This window comes from Chaetodon auriga, chromosome 23 (assembly GCF_051107435.1).
Source record: "Chaetodon auriga isolate fChaAug3 chromosome 23, fChaAug3.hap1, whole genome shotgun sequence".
In the NCBI taxonomy this organism is placed as follows: domain Eukaryota; kingdom Metazoa; phylum Chordata; class Actinopteri; order Chaetodontiformes; family Chaetodontidae; genus Chaetodon; species Chaetodon auriga.
In genome coordinates this window covers 9,913,283-9,939,566 of record NC_135096.1, presented here as the reverse complement: position 1 = coordinate 9,939,566, position 26,284 = coordinate 9,913,283, and the positions used below count along the sequence as shown (strand labels likewise).

The window sequence follows — 26,284 nt, the reverse complement described above, 5'->3', positions numbered from 1 at the left end:
CTTTCTTTCTTTCTCTTCCAGGGAAAGTAGGACACCCAGCAGCACCATTAATTGTTTTGCCCTTTATATCTCAAAAACAGTAGAGAACAAGAGAGAGGGAGAAGAGGAGGGTAGATGAAGAAATAAAGGACGTAGCCTCACTGTCTTTGTGCTCTCCTTGCTTGCAGGAAGCGTCAGCCAGCTTCGCCGAGTGGGAGAGGCTGATGAAGGGACTGAGGTCAGGGGTCGCCACCACGGACAGCCCCTTCACTCAGGTCATGAGTCTGGTCACACAGATGTACAAGCAAACAGCTATTGCCAAGGTAATGGAGAGCAGGTGGTGCTCGACTCCATCTTACTTTACCCCAGCCTTGATCATTACACAGTGGATGAAGATGGTGATATTCTGCATTTTTAGGAATCCTCCTAACAAATGTTGCCTGTGCATACAAAGCCTGATATATATCTTATTTCTCTCTGCCGTCAAGCTCCACTGTTGTCTAAAAACACACCAATGAGCCACATTGTTGCACGGGGTGACATGTTCCTTCATTAGCATGAACACACACTGGAGTTTATTTAGACTCATCCCACAAACACTGTCCTGCTGCCAGAAATACTCTCTAGAGCACCAAATGTGGGTTCTTCCGCTGCTGAAAATAGTCCCCAACAAATGCACATGCACAGCCTCCTGTGTTACAAATGTTTTCCAAAAAATCATTAATTCTTTCATTAATGTAATTTGATCTGCAGTTGTCATGCTCTTACACAGTTGAAGCAGAGCCTCGAGTCCATTCCTGAAGGTCACTGCCTTTTCTTTCACTCTGCCTGCGCAAAGTTGCAAATGGAACACCTGAATGTGTCGTAGTGATGTTGACAGAAAATATGGAGGCCGGATTGGTCAAACTGTGGCCACAGCATACATGCCTCTGATGTTTCCTCCTCCTCCTGTAACAACCGATATGAACAAGAGAAGCATAGATTGTGAGCTTTGGCTTTACGTCGTCTATTCACTTGTACAGTAGGAGCTGGAATTAAACATTTCTATAACTGTACTGTGTATTCCCAGCTTTGGCTGTGTATGAAGACTGGAAAGGGAGAAATTGGTAGCCTGGCTTTGTCCAAAGGGAACAAAATCCACCTAGCACCTCCGCTATAGCTGTGATTTCCCAGAATCTCCGCTCGATGCCAGGCAATCTCACCTGAAAGACAAGACTCCAGGAAATCACTGCACCAAGCCAAGAAATAGTCCTCCAGACAAACCAGACTTTTTTTCCTTTTTCTGTGGCGTGTTTAGATCAGCTCACTGCGGTCAAGTGAGCTGCTGTTTGCGAAAACCAGGCGAAGCAAGAAATTGACATGCGTCTATCCATGTTGTTTGCGATCCTTTTCATATACCAAACAAAAATTACAATACTCATCAATATATCAAATGTGTCTTTATATGTATTATATATTGTTATAATGATCAGGCATTTATGGAATCCACTGTGAAAAAGACTGATCAATGAGAAATCACGTTAGATAATCGTGATTTCAGTGTTTAACAATGATTATGATTTTTGCCAAAATCAAGCAACCCTAATATATAGTATTTCCCAAAATGTTGAACCCTTCATGTAAATTGTTTTTCCATTTGCACATAATGAGCTGAATTCAGCTGTGCACATACTGTCGTCATCAATGCGATCTCAATAAAATAACATTCAACGTGGCTCATTTTGTTACTAATTTGCCCAGTATTATTAGCCACATATTAATATTCATTTTCATGTTTCAGGACGTGGTGAATTGATGGTAAAGCATCATGTTCAGAGCACTTGGCCGACCACTCAGTGAGATCTCATGGGAAAGCATTGCCATGGTAACAGAGCCTAATGGTTGCCAGTGAAAGCACTTAGACAAAGTAGGGAGTTATAACTGAGGTATTATTTAGCTGCGTCCAGCCTGGCATGATTACACCTTATCTCAAAGTTACACACCGCACTAAAATAGCATCTCTGTGATGTTGTTGCTATGGAAACTCAGCCGGCTCTCAGTTTGAAGTGACGTTTTCTTTTTAATGAGAGAGAAATAAGCAATATGGCAAGGTGGCTGGATGCACGCAGTGTGAGGAAGGTTGGGGTCAGAGCAACTGGTGTCGAGAATCTGACAAGCGTTTCCATTTCCTGCTCCTGTGGAAACATTTGTAAGACAGTAATATAGTTTAAGACCACTGATCAGTGTCCAGCCTCACTAATCTTGATGCTATGATAACAGGCAGTTCCTCAATCTCTTGTATTTGTTGTTGAGTAAACATTTCCACCTAGTGTGCCTCTCCAATCATCTGCCATGTTTGAGCGCTGACATTCCTCTCAATTAGCCCGACGCCCTCAGCCATGAGTAGCGCAGCCCCGAGGTTAACGAAGACCGGAGATAACCACCAAATGCAATCATCGACACGCTACTCGCTCAGCCTGCCTCCAAGCTTGGATCTTTTTTGTGCTTGGCGCTGTTTGCTGATTGGATTTCTGCTCAGTTTAGCCTAACACTGGACCTCCTTTCATTACAAAGCCCCCCCCACCCCACCCCGCCCACTCACCCACCTCAAAGCCGATACTGCCAGCCCAGTCTCATTTCCTCTCCTATTGGTTTTTAGAGTCAGACACACTTTCTCTACTTCAGAAAAAAAACCACGTTCTTCTTTTTTTGGATCATCGGGAGGGGTGGAATGGTGTGATAGATTCACACATCTATGTCACTCTGACGAGCATCACGGCCTCTGCCTGCCTGCCAGTCCGCCTGGCGACGAAGCTGCCAAACGCCTTTGGGGTATTTTTATTGCTTTACCCGCCAAGCATCTGCTCCCAATTACCCAGAGAGGACAGCTCTGATGCTGGACTTTAAAGCAAGCTAACAGGCCGCTTCAGACAGCCGAGAAGTTTGTGCACTAATTAAACTCAGCGGAAGGAAGCCAGCGAAGCCAAGCCGTCAGTAATGAGGACCCCCCAGATCAGAACAGGGTCGGCAGGCCTGGCGGAGAGGTTCATTATCAGGCGCATCAGCTAATTATCAGCAAGGCGAAGCAGAGGTTCTCCCACCAGAGCAGGTGTGATGGCTGCAGAGGTTGTCATGTTGCAGGAGGTGTGGAGATTATAGGGGTGGGATTCACACCACGGAGAAAGGCCTGTCTCCAAAACCGTCTAGTAAGGGCTCTGTTTGACTCAAATCCAACCTCAGTATTTCTCACTAGTTGGTGCTATTCTTGGCGGCTTTTTGGCCTGGGGCTCTGAAATGAGCCGAGCCCGGATGCTCAATGACACGCTCATACAGCACATCCACTCCAGCTTTGCTGAAGGTAGCGGGAGCGGCCACAGCCATCACAGTGTGATCGCTGGGCAGCAGCGCGCGGTGAAATGATAGATACGGATACCTGCAGGGTACAGTTAACTCACTTGCACTTTTGCTGCTTCCTCTTTTTTACTTAGTTAGCGTCACACTGTCAATCAAGGTTGGAGGCTTCAGCAGAAACAAGCGAGATGCTGTTGAATTTGGATTGTGCTGTTTTCAAGCATTGCTACCATTTGACTTCATAAATAAAACGATGAACAGGTTAAAAAAATGCCAGACGTGAATAAAACCAAGGTTGCATAAGAAAACACCAAGCAGAGAACTCCAGAATAAAATAGTTGAGGACTGAACTTTTACTTACTGCAGTAATTTTGGGCCGTAGCTGTCACTCTGACAGGTAACCAGCCTCATATATTTGCAAGTGTGAAAAAATCTGAAAGCATTCTGTGTGTAGTCACATTCATCCATATTTCAATTTAATGCTTAAACAGGCTGAAAACTTAATAATATAATTTGATGACATTTTACTTCATTAAGTTGTTGGTGAATTCTGAGATTCAGCTGGTTGTTTGCGGATCAAATGGTGAATTTTCTCGTATCTGTGGTCCCCATAATCCGAAAAGAAAGAGCACACACCAATCATATCTCCAAGTTGTGATTTATTGATTTGCCCTCACTATCTGTGAGCTGACAAATGCGCCCCAGTCGCTCCGTGTGCTCTCTCCTTTTAAAGTCTGGATCCCTGGCATTCAATAGAGAATCGATCAGACGGAAAGGATGCCGCGGTGATTAATTGACTTCTTCACTGATCTAGCCGATTCCACTGTGTGTGGTCGAGCAGTGAAGTGATGGATTCAGTAGCTCTCTTTCATCTGTGTCTATTTCTGTGTCTGTGTGTGTGTGGGTGGGTGTGTGTGGCCAGGCAGGAGCTGTGAAGGACTACATTAAGATGATGCTGGAGGCAGAGCAGCTGAAGTTCCTGGTGTTCGCCCACCACCTCACCATGCTGCAGGCCTGCACCGAGGCTGTCATCGAGGCCAAGGTAACCCCAGGTGGTCTGCAGACAACTGGATCTTCTAAAACCTGTTAAAGGGGTAGTAAGCGCTGGCCATGTAGCACCTGTCAGAAATGGCTCAAAATGTTTGGGAGTCAATTAAAATTCACACAATACCCTGCTGATTACAGGGACACTTATCTATTTCCACTATGCGTACATGTGCATCTGGATATGGATGGTAAAGTGATGTTACTGTGTGAGTGACCCTGGCTGTATGTGCTCTATGGATGTGATCTTGAGGCATGGATAATGCACACAATTACCCCTTTCCAATGTAGGAACTAAGTGAAATATAGCATGTATTCATTGATGAAAGTAGATTATAGAAAAGTAAAGAATCACAGTGCACTTGGAGGAGGAAGCTGAAAAACTCGACTCCTTTTAGACCACCGATCTGCCCCAGTAATGCCCAGGATTCAGGATTCAGTCAACTTGAAAGGAAGTCAGTAACAATATTAGCTCCACATCTTCCATTCGTGTGTGTCCCACAGTCTCTCTCACCATCAGCTATTAAGCTAATTCTCCAGCTAGCTGGCTTCCCACCATTTCATATCTCTATCTACATTTCTGAGTCATCAGAATTATTCACTTGTAATGTTATAATGTGTCAGTACAGTCATGAGGTCTTGGTATTTCATGCAGTAGCACATATCTCTGTGTTTCATGTTCATTGTTAATGTCACGTCACCTAACCATTAATTTTCTTTCTTGTTCCATCCACAATTTCAGATCTTTTGTCAGCTATGGTCAGGAAGAAAACCAGCCTCCTGTGCACTGAGCCATTACAGCTCTCTCAAAAAGCTTCAATCTAGGTTCCGGAAACCTCCAAGAAGTGGCTTGAAAAGTGCTGGAATTTGTGTTATTCTTGCGCTATCAATCACTTTAAAACAAGAGGGAGGGCTGTTTTATACGATTGATATTTCATTTAATCATTTCCATTTAACATTTTCAGATTTTTTCCAACCACTGAGACCCGAATCGCCCATTAACAGTCACCTGGAAACACTAAATGTGCAGACTCTATTCATATTTCACTCCTCCTTCCTGGCTAAGCAGTGGTAATTGGCCCCATACTTAAGTTTTAGTCCTTCATCCATTGTCCTGCTGTGTTTATAAGTCCAATCCTTGCCATATCCGTGATTAACTTAGACAAGTACTGAAGTCGAAGCTCACAGCATGGGGATATATGTTCTTCGGCATGGGGATATGCAGCAGATGCTAGCAGTCATGAATTATTTGCATCCTCCACTTATATGCTAAATTCATCCCAGTGTAAATCAGGTGCAGTGTTTAGATAATTAAGAGCATATATTTCATTGAAGCACAATATAAGACGTCCATCATTCAGCATCTCTTAAACGAAGGTTACATAACTGCAGGTATCTATTAATCATCATCGAAGAGATGAAAGAAAGAAAAGTCTACTTTTCCTCTCTCAGAAAGTTAACTTTTTCCACAACCAATCTCCTAAGGTGTATTTCACAAGTCATCGCAAGCAAGCGATGTTTCCTAGCTCGACACCGGCAACCTGTGAAAGAGTTCAAGTTTGTGTTCTGTGTGCATGGGTGTGTGTGTTTGTGTGTCGGGAGGAAGGGGGGTGTTGCAGGGGTCGAGGAGGTGTCGGGTGAATGTAATGCAGCGGTATGACGTGTGATAACACTTTTCTCTGTGAGAGGTTCACTCTCTGGTGTGTTCGCACTCACCAATTAACAGAGAAGGGCTAAAAAAAAAAAGGATCGACAGGCAACGCGCTGTGATTAAAATCTTGGCAGAGACAAGTGACTGCGCACTAATCACAATGTTATTCCTGCTTTTATGCTCCACGCTTTCCCATTTCTCACCTTGTGTCAAACCAGTCGGAGGGTTTATTTTCATAAAGTTGTGCATGTTTTAAACTTGTAAATACAGCACACTAAATGCAAGAGACAAGAACTCTGATGAAACAGCAGGTTGATTTCTGAATGTTTTTATGGCCTTGAGATGCATACTTAGTTCTCCACTGGCACATTTATTTGACCTTTAGTTTTCCAGGAAAAGTCTGACCTCTGTGGTCTTTCTCAGCAAGGTTCTGCTTCATATTCATGCAGTTACAGTTACATTCACACGTGGGAGCTGCACAGTGTAAACACTCTGTTCTACTGTCGGCCACTGAGCAGCTCTGCAGGACCGATGGACCCAAATCAAAAGAGTGCAGTCGCCACAGTGCATTAGCAGCTCAGTGAATGTCAAGTTCAGGTTTAATGAACACGCCGCCGCTGCTTTCTTTGTTTGGTGTTATGAAATGTTACAAAGTACGATATTATTGCTCTCGTCTTCTTTCAACGAAGCTATTCTCTGTACTGTAATGCATTGTTCATGTTTTCTGTGGTGCGTTCATTCACACACCTGCCGTTGAAATATCTACAGTGTAGAAGGCACGTTAATGAAATGCTCCCCACCTTTAATGTTCCAGCACATACCTGCACCGGCTTTTTAGAAGCAAACAATAGTGTCCCTCAAATTGTGTGAACCCTTCAGTCAGTTCACTGGAATGTGCAAACAACCAAACATACGTTATGTCCTCCAGTTATTTTCAGTTAGTCCTCAGATCACAGCCAAATGACACTTCTAGGCTCATAAACCTGTGATAAATAACACGACACGTCTCTATGAGGCACAGAACTCTTGATTGATTGTCTTGTGGCTATGTAACGTTTGAAAGATGAAAACTTTCATTCATAACCATAAAAAAAAGCTCAATAAACTCGGCAGTTTTGCTGCTGCAGCTTTGCTTGGGCTGGTTTGGCCAGTAGCTTTTGCTGTCTAATGCTAGCTAATGTCAGCAAACTGTAGGCAAATTTTGGCTGACCTACTGATGCTGATGCTGATACAGTACATTTTAGCATGCAGCCGATAAACATTTCATGAAGCAGACGTGGAGCAGCATGAGCATCATGTCTCTGTTCACCTGGATGATGGAAGTCCAAGATTTACTTTTATTTTTTGCTCTGCATGAACCCCTGGGGGTAATTATCTGTATGTACCTGCTAAGTGCTCTCAAGACATCTGCTAATTTTGTGCCATTTGGTGTTGGGCAGGTAATGTGCAGTGGCTTTTTCACTGACAACAGTTAAAACGAGGGTCATTTGCTGGCCAGGAAACCAAACATTATGCATAATTATGTGATTCATTGTTGATCTGAAAAATATGTATAAATTCAGTTCTAAAGCAGTTTTTCCCTCTTCTGAATGAAACAGAAATGATTCCAAAAACCAGCATTTCATTCAAAGGTTTCTGTGTTGCAGGTGTTCCATCAGCTGTGCACATGGCAGGTGGTGCTGTCTGGTTTAGTGTTGCTCAACGGTCAGCCATTACAAACTGAATGTTCCTCCAAAAAGGAAATATTCTCTTGTCTTCCCTCTTTTGTTCCAGGCTGGTTATATCCGTATCGATGGCAGCGTCCCAGCCTCAGAACGAATCCAGCTGGTCCACAAGTTCCAGAGTGACCCAGAGACGCGAGTGGCCATCCTCAGCATCCAGGCAGCCGGTCAGGTACTCACACGAACAAACACACAGACCCTCTCACACACACACTCTATGAAGTAAATTCACTTGATCGGAAACAACAAGTTTTCCGAGCTGCTGAAAACAAATCTCACATTATGTCCTAGAATCGTCATTGAAAAATAATTGATTGATTAGTCTACAGAAGTGTCTTAATAAGGACCAAAGAACTGCTGCAAATAGTTGTTCATTGAATGTAACATATGAACGCACATTGGCTGAAGAAATGAGCTTGTGCTGTTCTACTGTAATGCCACAATAAATTGGCTAAATGGAGTCATTTGTTTGCATATTAGTAATAATGATGCTCGCCATTGATTGTAAGGAATCATAATCAAGGCTTGTTCAAGTAGAAATAAACGCTGAAAATGTGTTTTACTTACAAACTTAATAAACTTGATTATTCCGAGTGACCGAGCATGTGCATTCCAATCAAATGAAGTAGGTGCTTCAAGCACTAATATGGCAATTAACTGCTAATATTCTGTTATCAAAAAGGAGTTAACTAGATGACATTTCATTGGTAGTGGAATGTTCCGTTTGAAGTGGTTGAATGACGTGCTTTTGTTCTGATTGGGCTATCGTGTGTGTGTGTGTGTGTGTGTGTGTGTGTGTGTGTGTGTGTGTGTGTGTGTGTGTGTGTGTTTGTGTGTGTCCTCTCCAGGGTTTGACCTTCACCGCTGCCAGCCACGTGGTGTTTGCCGAGCTCTACTGGAACCCCGGCCACATCAAGCAGGCTGAAGATCGAGCCCACCGCATCGGGCAAACGTCCTCGGTCAACGTGCACTACCTCATTGCCAAGGGCACCTTTGACACCGTCATGTGGTCCATGCTCAATAGAAAGGTGGAGCAAAAAAGTGCTTTCACCACTCGCTCCACCAATCAGACGTTCATTGATGTCACATTTATTTTGAATGATAAATCGCTGGAAAAACTCTGGACAGTGCTGCTGAATGAGATGTCACTTGTGTGTTTCTCTGTTTAGCTGCATGTGTACATAAACGTAGAAGCATCAGTGACATTGATTTGCGTGTCTTTGGAGATTTACGTAAATAAGAACAGATGTCGAGATTCATAATCAAAGCTATCCAAACGTTTTATGGTGAAACCAACAAAATAGAAGCGTGACAGAAAAAAAAAAACATGTAGAACTGAGTGTCCTGTGTCTTTCAGGAAATGGTGACCGGCAGCACCCTGAATGGCAGGAAGGAATATCTGAAGGCCGACGAGGGTGACAAGGACAAGTGGGAGTTCCTCAACTTTGCCGACGCGTGGACGCCGAGTGAGATGGTGCTGCCGCTGGAAGGAAACACGGGAGATGTCAAAGGCGGCATGTTCTTCACTCATGTGAGTTCATCAGAAACGTCAGTAGTGAGGGACTGTTTATTGATTGATTCAGGCAGATTAGAGTATTTAGTACACAGCAGCAAAAAACAACAAGTGTTAAATCACAAAACACTTTTCAAAATAAAATGAGTGTACTGTCTTATAGAATAGTCACAGCTGTGTTGCATTTCTTATATTTTCCATCACATAGTCAGTACGTTCATTTTTTGAGGAGGTTTTGATGGAAGGAGGCAGAAAGTTCAATTTTTTAGTTGCCATTGTGGAGAAAGCTGCATACTGTGGAAGGACCTTGGGAAGCTCATAACAAGGGGCCTTGTCGCTCCAGTGATGTTCTCTGAATGGAGCTTAATAAAGTCCTTCAAAGGGGAAGGAACCAGATTGTGAATAATCTATAGAGCAAAGATACTTTGGAATATTACAGTTTTTAAAATTCAGATGAGATTCCGGTGGAGTAACCATGGTAGCGCTGAAATTTGCCATCCAAGCGTTTCAAGGCTTTTTTTTTTTTTTAAATAGACGCGGTAATTGAAAAAGAACATAAGAGCTCATCTTCATTTAAGGAAAAATTAATATGTCAGAGGTCTGCGACACTAAGTCTTTATTTATGTAATTCTCATAGAAACGTACATGCAGTAGGTCAATGATAATTTTCCTCTAAAGCCAGCTGAATAAACTCATGTGATAGAAACACCACTTTCTACGGTTTATTTACTTTTTTTTTAGTCTGCCGGTGTCAGGAACCTCTGTGCACAGTGAGTTAAAATGAACACGGAAAAACAAAATGTTCGTGTCAATTAGGAGCTGTTTAGAAATTAGAAACCTCATCGGCCATCCAAGCACTTTTTGTCTGTCTGTTCACAGCATTGCATCTTGATGTCTGACCCCCTTAAAGATATGAAAGGTGTATATTCCAGAGGTTTCTGTCAGTTGGCTGCAGGTGAGGATTTACACAGTAACCCCACCGACGAACATGGCTGTGAGTCATGCAGATGTTTTGAAAAGCAGTTTAATCCATTTTGGTGACCTTCGCAAAGTCAGCGCGTCATCGGACACTTAAACGTATGGCGATTGCAATTTTATCCAGACGTGAACACGTGCTGCCAGTGGGGCAGTGAAAAGTGAGTTCGATATGTTAAACACACATCCAGGTTCCACTACACGGAGATTACAGTCGACATTGAGCCTATTGAAGGAGCTGTGCAGCGTTAATGATCCATATTCAGCGATGAAAATGATGTTGCTGTCAGACTTTTGAAAAACTGAAAGGTTTTTCAGCGCCTGTTCATTGTTAGTCATCAAGTAGTTTTCATTATTCTTTCCTGTGTTACCAGGATACAACTTGTCATCAGAAAGTGTCGCTTTGTATTTTATCAAAGGCTCAAATGACAGTTGCAACAAAAGAGAGATTTGTATCATGGATGCTATGTTGTTTTACAGGTGGGTTGAAAGCTGTAAGTCTTGTAACAAATGTTCAGTGTGTGACAAAAAGCTAACTGCAGCTTTCGTTCTTCTTAGTTTGAGAAAGAAAAGCAGCACAGCATTCGTTCCTTCTTCTCCTCGAGTGGCAGCAAGGAGGGGAAGAGGAAGAGAACAGAGGATCAAGAGGCGTCTTCCTTCTCCTCAGATACGACCGCCACGCCAACAGGCTGTGGCACAAACTCTGAAATCGGAGAGGAGAAGCAAGAAATGTCCTGCTCCCGTTTCTCCGCCTCACCCGACCAGGACTTCTCCCCCCAGCTGAAGAGGCTCCGGACGCCACAGCCCAGCCTGAGCCCCAAGTCCAGATTTGCGGGGAGGCGGAGGTCGACGGCTGCGGGGATCGGCTCCGGCAGCCCCAGCACCCCGGTGTTCTTCACGGCCCCGCGGAAGCTGTTGGAACCCGACCCTCCCGCTGAGGGGTGGAGCTGTGGGGCCTGCACCTACTCCAACAGCAGCCTGTTGCCTTACTGCGAGATGTGCGAGTTCCCACGCTCGTCCTCCACTGCAAGGTCAGGTAGGATTAAGAAACAAGTAATAACAAATCATCTGATCAGTCCACCCCGTCTGCCCGTGTGCTTCACTGTTTACTCTTTTCTTAATTCACAAACTTCATTTCACTGATTGCAAAACAAGCCGGCCTCCATTAAGAAAAAGACAATCATTCCATCATCCCTTGCTTGAAATGAAGCACCTGAAGCTGAAATCCATTCATTGCTTTATTTTCCTTCCCGTCAATATCAATCGTAGCAGTCTGTTGACATAATACTTTTGAACAGCATTACAGATTTCACCAGATGGAGATGCGTGATAGCGAAAGATGGAGGCAGGCTTGCCAGAGTCTGAAATAGCTCTGCTCTGAGAATATTGTCTGTCTCGCTCTCTCTCTGCAGATGACAAGAACCCAGTATAATTCTCACCTGTCAAGCTGAGAGAGAGAGCGAACAGGCGCCTAGTATTGCTGCAATCGTCTTGCACAAAGTTGGGAAAAGTTGAGCTGGCTCTGGCTGATATCTCTGACAGCCTATGATTGTATCTTGCAAAAGAGAGGGGAGGGAAGTCGTTATGACCTGGCAGGCTGCAGGTCCACGCTCTTTAAATGTCTGAGATGCATCGGCTCAGAGATGACTTTAAAAAAAAAAAATCCCAAAATTCGATGCAGGTGCAGCAGCAGTGATATTTAAGCAGTGTTGGTTTTAATGCCTCTTTTAATGCATGATGTTCCGTTGCATGTTATGGTTGTATTGAGATTAGAGTGCTCGTAATTTAAAGTCAGACAAACATCACACTTGCATCCAACTGTCCTTTCTGACACTGCCCCCCACTGAACTGAAAGAATCACCACACACAACAGGTGGCAAAGGTGATTCATTCAACAAAAGCTGTGACAGGATAAGATACTGTTTCCTGAAATGAAATGACGGTCGAGGTCTGTTAAGTTCACTGGCTGTTCCCCAGCAGCACATAGATGAAATCACATTTCAGCTCCAGAGCTAGGTCATACAGTTGAAAGTTTGTCAGGTCAAAATTTAGGAAAATGCTCATTAATTAAGGACAATTTCAAGGAGTCAGAATGGTTATCTATCAAGACTGCTCATAAAAAGAATCCTCAGGTGAACATAACCTCTGGCCCTTCGGCTGCCAGCCAGCCAACTGAGTAAATGGATCTTTTTCCCCTGTTGGCTGACAAATAGAGGCTTTTCTGTTTCATGTTGGAATCAAAATTCCATGTTTAATTTGACAGAATGCATCTACCAAGTGAAGGCATTATGTTTAAACAGTCAGAAATCTCAAGGCCTGATTGAATAATTGACTGAGTTTTATTTACCTTCCCTTAAAAATGGTTTAGAAAAGAGATTATGGGGAAAAAACACTTCCAAGAACATCAGTACCACTCTCATGTGCGCACTAACTATATAGCTGGAGCCAGGAGGCAATGAGCTTAACTTAGCTTAGCATAAAGACTGGAAACAATGAGAAACAGCAACACAGAACAGGAAGAAAACCTGCTTACCGGCACCCCTAAACCTCACTAATCACCAGTCAAACCTGCTAATTGCAGTATAAGCTTAAGACATGTTTAGACATCTCATCGAACATTCAGCAAGAAAGTGAATCAGCATAAATCCCAAAATATTGAACTTTTAATTGATTAATTGAGTTGTATTTACCCGGTTTTCCGAATTAGCCCTAGTGTGAGCTGTACTTCCTTAAGTGGGAAAGTATAAAACCTTGGATCAAGTCATAAAACCACTATATTCTGGTTGTTTTACTTAAAAGGAATGTCACCTAGCTAGCCAGCTGGACAGGCAGACTAATTGTATTTTTTCAGGCATGTTGACAGGTGCTGTCTTTACAAATGCAATGAGCTATTCATTGCTACTGTTGCCCAACACCTGAGGACATTTCATCAAATTAAAACTTTCCATATTGTTGTCTTTTACTTCATTAAAATCCCACTCTGTTCTAGAAAGCAGCCAAGGTGTTGATATAAGATGCGAAAAGAAACACATGCACAGTATGTGTGCATTATCCAGTATGACGTGTTTCAGTATTAATAGTTTGTTCATAACACATTCAATTTCTCGCCTGTCTGCAGTAATGATTATCAAGTGTCTTTATGCTAATATAGGAGCTATATTTATTGTCAAGTATAGAGTAAATATTGGCTATCCTGAAGGTTTGTTTGCAGCTCAGTCCATTGGACGTGGTGATGGTGCACTTAAAACACACAGTTCAAACAACCAGTACCTCAGCCTTTGAGCAGCACAAAAACACACACCCACACACACACCCACACATTTTTTTTTTTTTTTAACAGAATTCACCCCCCATTTCATGCTCAGCTGCAGCAGATGCTTGATAACTATTCAGCAATCACACTCTCTTCTTTGTCACAAGCGCCACTCTGCATTCACGGCAGCAGGCTGTGTCAGCTCGCGAAATGTGGAATTTAACAACCTGCTAAATTTGTAAATGACAGACTGTGCTGGAAAATAACAACTGTATTTATGGAGATATCTCTCAACTTGGCACTGCAATCCTCAGCTTGGTGAAATGTAAGAAAATAATCAGGTCACAGCCCATGGTGTGACATGAGAGACGTTACCCTTTCAAGAGCAACAATTTCTCACAATGTCTGTAAAGAAAAGTGTGACATTGTGTTACAAGTTGCATCAGTAGTATTAAGACATGTTGCAGAGAATCACTTAATACCAGCACATGATGCAAGGACATCAGGGCTTCATATTTGAAATAAAGGAACGGAAGACGCATCATTTGGCCTTCGCTGTCTGTGGATTTGAGCAGCATGGCAGAAATACAGAAAGACAGCAGCTGGAGAGGAAGAATAGTCAGCATGCAGACGGATATTCATCTGTTGTACCATGAGGCACTTGTACCACAATGACACGTTCAAGAATTAAATGCATGATATAAGAAGGCAAAGAAAGTTTTTCATGATCAGACGGAATAGTATTGAAGCTTGATGTGGCAAACAGAAACTGCAGGTTAGAGGCTCGCCACCGACTGTCAAAGGAGCAAACTGACCCCTCGCTAAGCACCTTTCCCTTCGATACCGTTGCTGCATCTGTAAAGCTTTCCATCCTAGAAGTGCACGTGTAGTTTGCTGTGATAGCAGTGGTAGATTTACCACTCAAGATTGATCCTAATTCTTGCAACAATTAGTCTGAAGTTTCAATCAAATGTAACTCTGGCCAACCATCATCATTTTCATAACGCTATGTTGCTACTGGAGGTAATAAGCTAGTTATCTGGGCATGCTAACGTCATAGCTTTCATTAGAGCACATAGACAAACTGTCAAAATCATTGCTTCCACTTCTGCTCTTTTGTTTTATACACCATTATATATGGAGTTTTGCTCTTACTGCAGCCTCATGAGCATCACTTTGTCGTTTTGAGAAATCCAAAGTTTGACAGGCCTGCGGTGCCTCGCTGGAGTTTCTAAACTGTAATTATGACTATGCAATTGTATTAATTGTTGTTTGGTGTAGAGTTTTAGTGAATTGTAATTTGTTAAAGACGATTTTTATATTTGGAGACATCTTTGGTGGGAAGCTGTGGTTGTTTTCTAATGTCCAGAGTTCTGTCGTTCGACTTCTGAAGTTGGAATTTCTGTCGGTAGCATGCTTTGCTTCATCTGTGTAGCCATGGTAGCCATCACCACAGGAGATTATTTCCTATACGGCAGGGAGGGAAACTTACCAAATTCAGCTTTCATTAATCGGACACAAATTGAATCACTGCCGTGCTATATTGTCAATAATCGGGGACTGTTTTTAATCAAACTGTCATGTATTATAACCTCCTTTATGTGACAGGGATTGGCATCTCAGGTGGGTTAGTCTAAACAGTTTCCTAAAGTTCATTTTATGTCTGTAAACAACCAGACGTCTTCTGTTCAGCTGTTTTCGGGTTGAAACAGTGGTGCTGAGTTCCTGCGTTTGCAGCTTTTTCAGGCCGAGAGCGTGGGCAGAGTTCAGTCCTCTGGTAGACCAGCAATTTGTCTTTCAACACCTACTGTGAGAGATGTATACAGGAAGAGAGCATGTTGGCTGTCTCCTGGCTCTCTGCACCTCTCAGCTAGCACTCTATACTTGTCCTGATATTTTTTTTTGGACTGATTTTTAGAACGTGACAACAAAGTCCAGTCAAATATTTAACTGTTTGATATCATACAGTCCTTGTGGACCCAGTGCTGTTCTTTGATGCTTCTTTGTCACATGCTGCAGCTGTTTCATCCCTGCAGACTGCAAGAAAAGCATTTCCTGTTTATTCAACTACTGGAGTGTGTCATTTTTTCATGTAAATCCTCATAAGCTTATGCCATTGGTTCACATGCAGGATCACATGCTTTTTGAATGTGTTTGTGTATCGTGGTATGATTGTGTGCCTGGATTTGCGACTGGATTTTGGAACCTTATCAAGCCACTACAGACATAATGGGGCCCTGATTGGGAGGAAATCAAGGGGGTTGACTGGTAAAGTCGAGGCACAGCCCTGTAGGATTTCCCCGTTAACATCTTCCTCGGTGGGGACAGCTTAACACAAATTGAGCCGTCTCTCCGCGGTCTCGCTCGGCTTGTTAGCGAAGGGGGGCAGCGGTGAGGCCAGGAGCCCGGAGACTCAGATGACATTTCGGGGAGCCGACTAGAGGCTGGCCTTTTGAAGAAACAAGCCACAGAGAGGCAGGATCACTAATTAGCCCTCTGCGTCCCTGAGTCTCACAACTTACTGTCTTGTTAGATTTCACACCTCAAGTTCAACAAATAATGTGAAAGGATGATTTAAATTTAACCAGGAAAGTCGGGAAAGGAAATTGTGCAGCACTCCTCTCGAAGAAGTTCTGCTCAGACTGAAAGTGACATTTACATTTGCTTATGAATAATTGTTTTCTTGCCTTTAGCAGCTAATCTGTCAGTTAGCTTTACCTTGATAATAAACATCAGTACTAGTTTATGAGCGGCAGTGCCTCCGAACATGACTTAAAAGTAAAATTTTGAATAATGTGGAGTCTATGAATGGCAATGGCATAATCCTTGCATCCATTAACATTTTTGTGGCTTAGATTTCTGCCTGACCTTCACAGAATTACAACATTCGGTATGAATGAAAATCACATGAATGCTTTAAGGGTGGAACTGCAGAACAAGCTTGAGAGTCAGTCTACAAGGTGCTGTAAACTGCTTCTTTACAGCGAGAAATGCGTTTGGCATCTCGCCATTAATCAGCTGTTGAATGCCGTTCTCTGCACCCGGCTGGAGTGCTGCACAGATGCGGCAATCGCTGCCGATTATTTTGTTTAGGTTTGATTGCACATGATGCAGGCAGGCAATTAAGAAAACAATGTGACATGAGCATAATTCAGGCACATTATATTGGCTGTTTGATGCCAGAGTTGGTGAAAGGAGGGGGTTGTCGGAGGCGGCAGGTGTTCCATCTGCAGCTTTCTGCTTCACTGCTGATGTGCTGTTGAGCAAGGATCTAAAGACGTGGCCAGTATGTAGCAATCAGACAGATAGCTAGAATAAATAACATAATGATTTGGAAAAAATGCACATTAGAGAAACTGTAAACTGCTTCCTTGTATAAATGTACCACCTCCTTTAAAGATTTGGGTGTGTTCATACATTCCACAACATCCCTGCTTATTTCTTCCTGTTTTACACAATCACGTCTTCTAAATTTGTCAGTAAAAGACTTATGATGGCTAATAACATCACTAATGAGCCATATTGAGTTTTACTTTCATGTCAGGAGTCATTTTGTCACACTGTCGCTCTCCTCAGCTGATGGATATCTCGCCAGGGAATTAAACTCTTCAAAGTCTGATTACACTGTGCAACTCGGCCAATAAAGTAATCTTCATCCCTCTCTCCCTCCCTCTTTCTCTGCTGGCTCAGAGCCACCCAGGCCTCAGCAGCCCCCCTCACCCGAGCGGGACCAGGCATGCGTCGTCCTCTCCAGCACCGACAGCGAGCCAGAGCTCAGCCGGGGAAAAGCCCAGCCTCCGAAATCGCGCAAAGACAAACAGAGCGAGGAGGAGGAGGATGAGCCTCCGAAAGACAAACAGAAACTAGGAGAAGCAGAGGAGGAGGAGGACAAGCGGCAGCTCAAAGGCAAACAATCAGCGGGGGAGCAAGGCGACAACGTCGCTGGCGACCGCCTCCCCCCTGACCACACACAGGGTAATCCCACCTGCAATCTTCTCCTTTTCATATCTAGGGAAATTGGCTGGTGCCGCACTGTCACCTGCCCATATAATGCTGTTTAATATCATCACTTCAAACCAATAAGGGACTATATCTCATTCCATATGTGGCTGGGCATTATTATTCTTACTATTATTGGTATCTAGTTGGGCATATTGCCTATTTCTACACTCAGTAAGGAGATATTGAGTAAAGCCACGCTCATCTCCAGAGTGCACCTTGTTGAAACAAGAGACTTGCTTGAAGCACCAAAATACACACAAGGTTTGAGGTTCAATCACTGTCCAGTAGGCAGCTGACGGGCATCTGATTGGCTATTTTTTAATAAAGTGGACTGAGCTCTAATTACATAAAAGGCACAAGTTCTCTCCCAACACCAACTTATCCTTGAAACACAACCTGCCTTCCCTGCTTTCTGCGTCCACTCTGGTTATATGTGTACATGTCTGCAGGTCTCGGAGGGATGTGAAGAAACAAATTCCCAATTACACAGTGTGTAATATTGCAAATTAAGACCTCTGTGTTCAAGTACTTGTGTCTCAAAGGGATACGCAAAGCAATAAATTGCACTAATTACAAAGAACTAATTACACCGTGTGCAATATGAAGAGCTCTAAAAAAAAACTGCCAGACTAGCAGAGTCTAAGAAAAGCCTGTGACCTGGGTGTTGCCTCTGAAAGTGTGCAGACATTTTGGGGCAGAGTTATTGAAGGATGAAACTGAGCTGGCAGCAGTTCAGGCCTGTTTTTTCAGCTTCTTTGTAGAATACTTAACATATGAAAGAACACAAGCCATTTAGGTTTAACAGGCGAGCTATCAACCCCTATTACCCTTTAACATCCTCAGATCAGTGTGCAACAACTTGGCAGATTCCTTTCCTTGCAGAGCCACACACACACAGAGACACACACACTTTGACATCTATTAGTGGCCGGAGGTTGTCAAGTGGTTAATTTCCTTTCTCTGTAGCTACCTATGCCCCCCACCCCCTCAACAGTCTAGGATTGAATCCCACCGCAGCTTCCCACAACAGCAGCAGCCCCCCCCCACACACACACACACACGCACGCACGCACACACACACACACACGCACACACACACACGCACTCTCTCTCAAGTGAAAAAATACTAAAGGTGAGCGAAAGGCCCGCTTTCTTTTTTAAAAAACACCTCTATTTAGAGCGACTCTAGGGGAGAGATAAAAGCTTCACTGTCGATCAGAAATGGCAGCACTAAGGAGACACTGCTGGGTGCCAACCAGGCCCCCCACCTCCCCTTTAGACGTGTACTTTTCCCTGGAGACTGCAAATAAATGTCTCGCTGTCCGTCTGTTGTTCTGCCTGTAGAGCTAGCAAGCTAGCGAGCTACGTTATTAGCTTAATTTCATCATCATCCTCCTGTTTTCAGTCTGCCTGCCTACCTACTTAGCTAGCTACCTTTTTAGTTTGCTGTCCTCTGTTTATCAGTCTATCTTTTTGTCCATCTATTTGTTTGTCTGTGTAGCTGTCTGTCAGTCATTCTATCAGTCTCTCTAAGTCTAAAAAGCGATCTATCTGTCTATCTATCTATCTATGTATCTATCTATCTCTATAACTGTCTGTCATCTATCTATCTATTGACAGTATCTGTCTGTCTTCCTGTCTAACCTTCTGTCTGTCTGTTTGTCTCTCTGTCTGTCCTGTTTGCGGTTCATCAGTTTGTTAGTTACATGCCTTTGCCAGTCCGTCTCCGTCAGCGTGGGTTCAGTATGAAACACAGCGGTTGTCCAATAAAAGTGACCTATGGGGTCAGGAGCGGAGCCTAATGATTTTCCTCTACCTGCCCGTGGTTTTAGAAGGCAAACCGCAGAGCTGCCGGCCGCCCACGTCTCTTGATTGCTCTGAGATTACTTTCCTCACAGCACAGACAGGCAATCACTCCTCCTCCACCTCTCTGTCTCTCTCTCCTTACTGTCTGTCGCTCCATCTATCTGCATGACCCAAACATTTCAACATGGATACAGCTATTTTATTTTTGTTTTTTTGGATGTTACTTCAAGCGTTGCAGCAGCAGCAGCATCAGCTGCAGCAAACGTCTTCATGCTTGAAGTGTGCAGTTAGAATTTTTGTTTTATATCTTTTGTTTCAATCCTGCAGAAGATGAGATGACTCAGTCCAATTAGGCGTTGTTTTCTCTCTCTCGCAGTAAAATAACAGATAAATCCCTTGGGGTGTTTTGAAGGCACTGTTCATACTGTGTAAGTGACAGTCTAATAAGACGGCTTTGTAAGATGAATTGCCCCCATCGTATAAATGGCCCACTTAATGCAGCTGGCGCGTTCCGCCACTACAAACAGGGAAAGGGGGGAAAAAACTGCTTACAACAAATATAGGGTGCACATTGCAGAGCTGCTAGGTTTCATTACAGAGGTAGAAGGGCAGATAGATGGGATTTTGTGAAATGTTAGTGTCCTAAAAATGTTTGGTTCCAGGGTTGTAATGCTGCACAATACTTCCAACTGGTCATCTTGATATTTTCAGACACAAAGTGGCCCATTCCAGCTGAAGCCAGGGCGAGATTAGAACAGCGTGTACCAGACCCAGAAATTGCACCTATGAGGACAGCAAACATAAAAATGAAAGATATGGACATTGTACAGGACAGGTCGAAGAGAGAAATTGACTTCTCAAGATGATCTCACCTTGAAACAAAAAAAGTTTTAACATTACAAATATCAGACATATCAGCGGTGGGACATAGCTACCGCTTGTCCTTTTAGTATAACTAAGTGAACCACAAGTCGCGCAATGGAGTCATTTCTTTGTCATTTTTATGTGACTTTTTTTGAAGCAGGTACATTAAAGCCCCTGAAACACTGGTTTACAGTAAAAAGTATGTCTCTGTAACATTAAATTTGCATGACTGAATCGACAAAATGCCATCAAAGAGTCAAACAACCGACAGCTGTTTGCAAGTTTTGATGCAAATGTTGCTAAATCCTGATTAGTTCATGGAAGTACTTCATGTTGCCAACTGGACGCCTCCCACTTCAAGCCAAACAGAGAAAAACACAAAATACAGGAAAACTGCTCTGACGTTGGCAGAGAGTTGTGTGTCCATGTAAAACTCCATCACTCGTAATAAGAAGCTGAGAAACCATGTTTTCAGGGCTTTTGAATTCTTGCTGGTATTCAAAGTTCAAAGTAGATGTAATATGATTTTCCATAACACCATTATGGCATAATGCTAAAATGTTCCCATCCTCAAAGCATGATGGGAGTGAGTCACTCAGCCCTGTTTCAATGCAAAAGCTGACTCTGTCCCATCACCGGCAGAGATCCGGTGCAGATACATGGCGGCACCTGTTCGATGGAAACACTTGTCAGAGACATCAGCCTGTGTCAGTATTTTCACCCATTAGCAAGCCAAATGGACACACACACACACACACACACACACACACACACATTCTCAGGAACATGCACGCACAGTCAAGGCAGACAACTGGCCACGCGAAGTGATTTAAGGCAAGTATTATCAGAGTGTTATAGGTCATTGTCTAAATGAAGCGTGGTCGAGCAGCGGCGGTCTCATTTCCACCGCCTGACCTTTTCTTGCTCGATGCTGGCAGGATGAGCGAGCTACATTGCTGACATTAATGACTCTCTCTCTCTCTTCTCTTTCTCCGCTTCTCTCCATCTGTGACCATCATTTTGTCTCTCTCTCTCTCTCTCTCTCTTGGTTTCGCTCTCTCGATGCGTTTCCATCAGCAAATTCTGGAGTGAACTTGTGAAAAATAAATTGGAAGGTTTCTGTCAAAGAAATTGTCCTTCGGCGTAGCTTTACAGTGAAACACGACATTAATCGAGCAGTTCGGCATTTTGGGTAATATCCTTATTTGCTTGTTTTCCAAGAGCAAACGGGGCTTTCAACTTCGGTCAACTTTGACATGCAAATCTGTGCCGCTGTGTTGAATGGAGAAACCAAAGCAGGAGAAGCTGTCGGTGTCGCTTTCTTGTGCAAAAAATGTGTCAAATGTAGGTAGAGGGAGAATTTTCTCCAACAAGAAAGGAACACTGAACCTTTTTGCCAAATTTCTGAAACGTGGATGTCTCCCATCCTCGTGCTAAGCTAAGCTAAGCCTGTCCGGACTCTGGCTCTGTACTAATCAAGTATGAGTCTGCAAATCAAAGTAATTGCTGACACAGATGATAAACTCACTAAAAACCAACCCATGATTGAAGATATTTGTCATTTTAAGCTCTTATATTTTGGTGCTACACATTCGTCTGTTCATCCAAAACAGCCCACTCTTACGAAAGCAAGACCTCCACGTGTCGGTTGGTTGTTATATGAACTGCTGACAGAAAAAGCAAAATTGACTTTCAAGCCTATTTATATGAAAATGTCAAAGATAATTACATACATACAAGGTTGTTTGTTTCTCAAACATGCGCTCTGTGTGCATACACATTAAACTGATCTGCTACAAATGTCATATCTTCTCAATATTGTGCTGTGTATAATAAGTCTCAAAAGCTGCTGGAGTTTAATGCCTCTGCTAGTCATTACATCACCAGAGGAGCAAATAGGCACCAATAAAGCTGTGAAAGCCAATAATGAGTCAATAATATATACTCAGTAAGATATTAGTCAGCCTCTTCCTGTCTCCCTGCAGACCAGAGAGCAGCGGTGTGCCGGTCTTCTGCTGCTGATGCTAATGACGATGATGAGGGCTACGATGGAGATGACGCCGGCACCGCCCATCCCATCTACCCGGGCCTGCAGTTCTGCGCCAGCCAGTACACAGACCGAATATATCTTTATTCCAAGGTATGTGTGAGCGTTCGATTGTGCATGTTAGTTAATGGTTAAACTCGGCTCATAATGGGACTCGCAGAGGTTTTGCTGATTTCCTCTCAAGGTTGTAAACAGATGGTCCGGTGAGAGTGAATGTGGTAAGATCAAGATCAAGACATTTTAAGGCAGAACGCTGCTGCCAACTCCAGCTTTTCTTTAAACATCGTTGTTTCCACGTGCTCCTGTCATTTCTAGGCCTTTTTCACGCCCATTTGAGTCTATGATGCGGCCATTTTGACACGTCATGGTCGGAAGAGAACAGGTAGATGATAAAATGAGTGATGAATTCCACCGAGCTGCTTCAGTCGCTGGGACACTTGAACAGAACGGAGCCGTCGTTAATGTTATTAGTAACGACCGTGCTTTTCCTACAAGTAAAATGTCAAGTAAAAATGTCTGCTGTGGAAAAGGCCTATTATGACTGGAGTTTTAATATTTTCCATAGGCCATAGGGCCATTTTCAAGCTGCAAGCAGCAGTGCAAATCAAAGCTGCTGAGATTTGCGCTGCAGTGCTCCACAATACATTTGTTTTTGTTGACACTTTACAGTTTGCAGAGTGTTTCAGCTCCAAAAGTCTGCACTTAGAGTTAGTTCATTACTTAGTTTAATTTCCCATCAATAACTCAAGCCAGCAGGTAGTTTTTTTTTCCATTCATATTATATTTCAGACAGTTATTTTTGGTGCTATATGGAGACGCTAACATGCACACCTATCACATGCAGCTTTAACTGTAGGGAAACAGGAGCTTTTCTTACTGTCTGAATGAAAATCAGAAGTGACTGATGTAACAGTTTTTATTTCAGGTCTCAAGGCAATAAGAATAAGTAAAAGTGAAAGGGCATGTAGACTTTTGATACCCTCTCAATGTTTTGTTCCTTACCGGCTTGTTCCGATCACATTCAGCTGCATAATGAACTAAACATAATTAAATCCTTTTTTTCGAGAGGGAAGTCTCATTGAGATCACGATCTCTTTATCAAGATAAAGCTGCAAACAACAATACAGTTGAAAAAAAAAAAAGAACGAGACGTGCAGTTCTTTCACACGCTGCCAATTAGCAAACAGGACAGATGGGAGAAACTCGTTACAGCCAACATTAAGAAAGTCAAAGTTCAAGAACCGTTTTCTGAATTAATGGTGATTGAAAGCGCGACAAATTATTCCATAACAAGTTGCATGGCAACGGAAACCCAACTTTGATGAACTTAGACAAGAAAAACTTATGTTCTGACTTATGATATGTGATTATAGGTTGAGCACAGAAGAGAAAGATATTATTGGAGAATAACCTCGATGCTTAATGCCCTGATTCTCTTACCAGACGGAGACTCATTTCAACTTCTTTTTCTTTCTTTGAGATTGATCGAAGCGGTGTGGTAACAGGGGAAGGAAAAGCTCTCCAAATCCATTCATATTCTGTGGTTCAATACAAATTAAAGGTTTAGGAATTACCAAAGGATTACCAATACGATTTAACGAGGATCCGCCCATCTTCACTTGCCTCCAACTCTTCCGCTTTCATCCACAATCCTCCTGTATTTATCGACGCCCAGCAAGACAGACATCTAAGGATTTTATTGAATATGTTTGGTGCTCAAATCTATTATTTATATGCATTTAAAGTGGCAGTCTGCTGATTTTACTTATCAGGATCAGCTTGCTTTTTACGGAAAATACTCAGCCTGTGAAAATTTGCCTTTGTGGGTCTGGGGGAGGCTTTGTCAAGTCCAGGAAAAAAGCCCTGAAGATGTCATTGTGATGTCATCAGGGTTGCATCGAAGTTGGCTCAGAGACGACACGTTTTTAACATGCGTTGCAATGGAGGGATGAGAAACGTGGGCGCTTATCAGGCAGAAATGATCTCGTGAGAGATGCGTCAGCCGAACAGGAGTGAGACTTTTGACTCATTGCTAGTGATGATGAGCAGAAGTTAAGACACAAACACTGCATAAAGTCAATACCGGAGACTAAAAGTCAGCTTATTTTGGCCTCAGCTGCAGAGATTTTTAGTTCCTCACATGTCCCCCAACGTTATGGAAGTGAGGTGCTGAATCACCGCAGTGCCCCTTCAATATGACTGTTTTCTGTTGTTCTTGATCCCTTGTTCTCACAGTGTAAAATAAATGGTTGTTAAGATTGAACACCGGGTGCAGTGAGAGAGCACTGCAGACTGCAGAAGCGTTAGATCAGTCATAAATTTGTAGATATCCTCTAACAAGCTCTGGTCGCTTCATTTTGAAAGAGCTGACCAAGAGAGAGCAACAAACAACCAATCATGTTGCCTTTTAAACAAACTGCAGACAGTCACCGGCGGGGGGCTTTTGTGTGAAGACTTCAGGTGTTTCATTCAGATAATCAAGTAAAATGTTCTATCAGCTGCTTTTGTCATTGAACTCTCTGGTGCTTCCAGCACACCAGCAGACTAAGATAAACTATAGTTTAACCCCAGTCTGACTCTGATTACACTTCTGTGCATTCTTGGCACTCCTCTTGAGGGCCACTTGCCAACAGACCTCCGTATTGATCGGATTGTGATACTTAACGCCCTTTTGTTTCATTCATGAGGGATCAGTTTCCCCGCTAACGTAGATAAGAGACAAGAGGGTTTTACAAAGAGAAGACCAAAGCGCTGAACTGAATCACCAATGGAATATTACCCTGACGGCAATAGACAAGTGTCATGTACGCGTGGCTGAGACGATAAGCCACGGAGATAAATGTCCCCCGCTGTCGTTTAAATGATAAACTGTAGGAATTTGGCAGAGAAGCTGTCACATCGGGATAATCCTGGACCAGGCGGAGAATTCACACAGGGGGCCGCTCAGAGCACAATCAGAAGAAAATTTATCACTGGGGTTTGAATGAGAAATATTGAGAGTATTAGGAATTTGATGTCCATTTTCTACACATCAAACAGTTGTTTTATTCAAGGATTCACTGTTCCTGCTCTGAGGTGGGTGGCTGGGTTGTTTCATGTCAACACCAGGAGCAGCAGACGGGTGGGGTTTACCACTCACTGTGTTGTGCTCTGCATGTTTGTGGTACTCATTATGATGTCATTATGATGTGATCTCAGAGTGCAGAGTTAGCTGGTAGCATCTAGTGAACTTGTCAGAGTCTTGGATTTGAAGAAGGTGGATAGTTTTGCACAGCTGGTGAGGAGGAAAGAGCTGCTTTAAAGTGAGACGGCTCACACTGTCACTGTGTGCTTATTCAGTATTATTATTCAGTGAACATTTGTGAGGCTCTGTGATCAATGCTCAGGTGATCAGTTTGATGTTCGTTTAGTGTCAGTGTGCAACTCTGTGATAGAAAAGCAGACTTTTTGCATTGTGTCTTGTTTATTTGGAGGGCAAACAACAGGAAGTTCATGCTAATGTCACGAATATCCATAATAAGGGGGCTTCTGTGCTGTGAACTTATGTAAGTGTTCACTTCTCATTCTCACTTCATGAGGCCTTGTTAGCATTATGTAAGTTAGTAGCTGCCATTTCTTACTTCAACTCTATGTATCATGGTAGTTAGAGTGCCACATGCAAAGAAATTATACTAGTTTCCAGCAAGTTGCTTCATTTCTAGACACTGAAAATGTCCTTCTGTAAGCTATCGTGATGTTGTGTTCTATTCCCTGTTGTTCGTTCAGGTACGTCCTGGACTGCATAGCATATATAGACTAGAAAGATGTCTATACAGAACATACTTAACACACACAGTATAAGTATGAAAAAACAAATTACTTGAAAGTCATGTATGCCTAAAATTGTTATCAGATTTTCTTTCATAGCCAATCACGACACTGTCACCTGTTACCAGTGAACCTCTTTACCTGTGGTATGTTCCAAACTGGTGTTTTTGGAGAATACTACAACTTTCCCAGTCTTTAGTTGCTCCTGTCCCAAGGTGTTTGAAACATGTTGCTGCATCAAATTCAGCATATATTTACAAAAATCAGTGAGGTCAGACATTAAATATCCTGT

The 26,284-nt window shown here is 43.0% G+C and overlaps 1 protein-coding gene across 4 annotated transcripts in view; it reads left to right on the top strand.

Annotated features, from left to right (window-relative positions):
• zranb3 (zinc finger, RAN-binding domain containing 3) overlaps positions 1-26,284 on the top strand; it is a 73,623-nt gene that overhangs the window by 25,470 nt on the left and 21,869 nt on the right. For 3 of the 4 annotated variants that reach the window (XM_076723500.1, XM_076723501.1, XM_076723502.1), the window contains exons 8-15: positions 168-302; positions 4,232-4,351; positions 7,778-7,897; positions 8,574-8,753; positions 9,083-9,256; positions 10,772-11,249; positions 17,157-17,441; positions 22,124-22,278. In XM_076723500.1, the coding sequence (XP_076579615.1) occupies positions 168-302; positions 4,232-4,351; positions 7,778-7,897; positions 8,574-8,753; positions 9,083-9,256; positions 10,772-11,249; positions 17,157-17,441; positions 22,124-22,278 (1,647 nt within the window). The remainder of the gene's footprint in view (positions 1-167; positions 303-4,231; positions 4,352-7,777; positions 7,898-8,573; positions 8,754-9,082; positions 9,257-10,771; positions 11,250-17,156; positions 17,442-22,123; positions 22,279-26,284) is intronic. The other variant, XM_076723503.1, reaches the window with a different exon arrangement.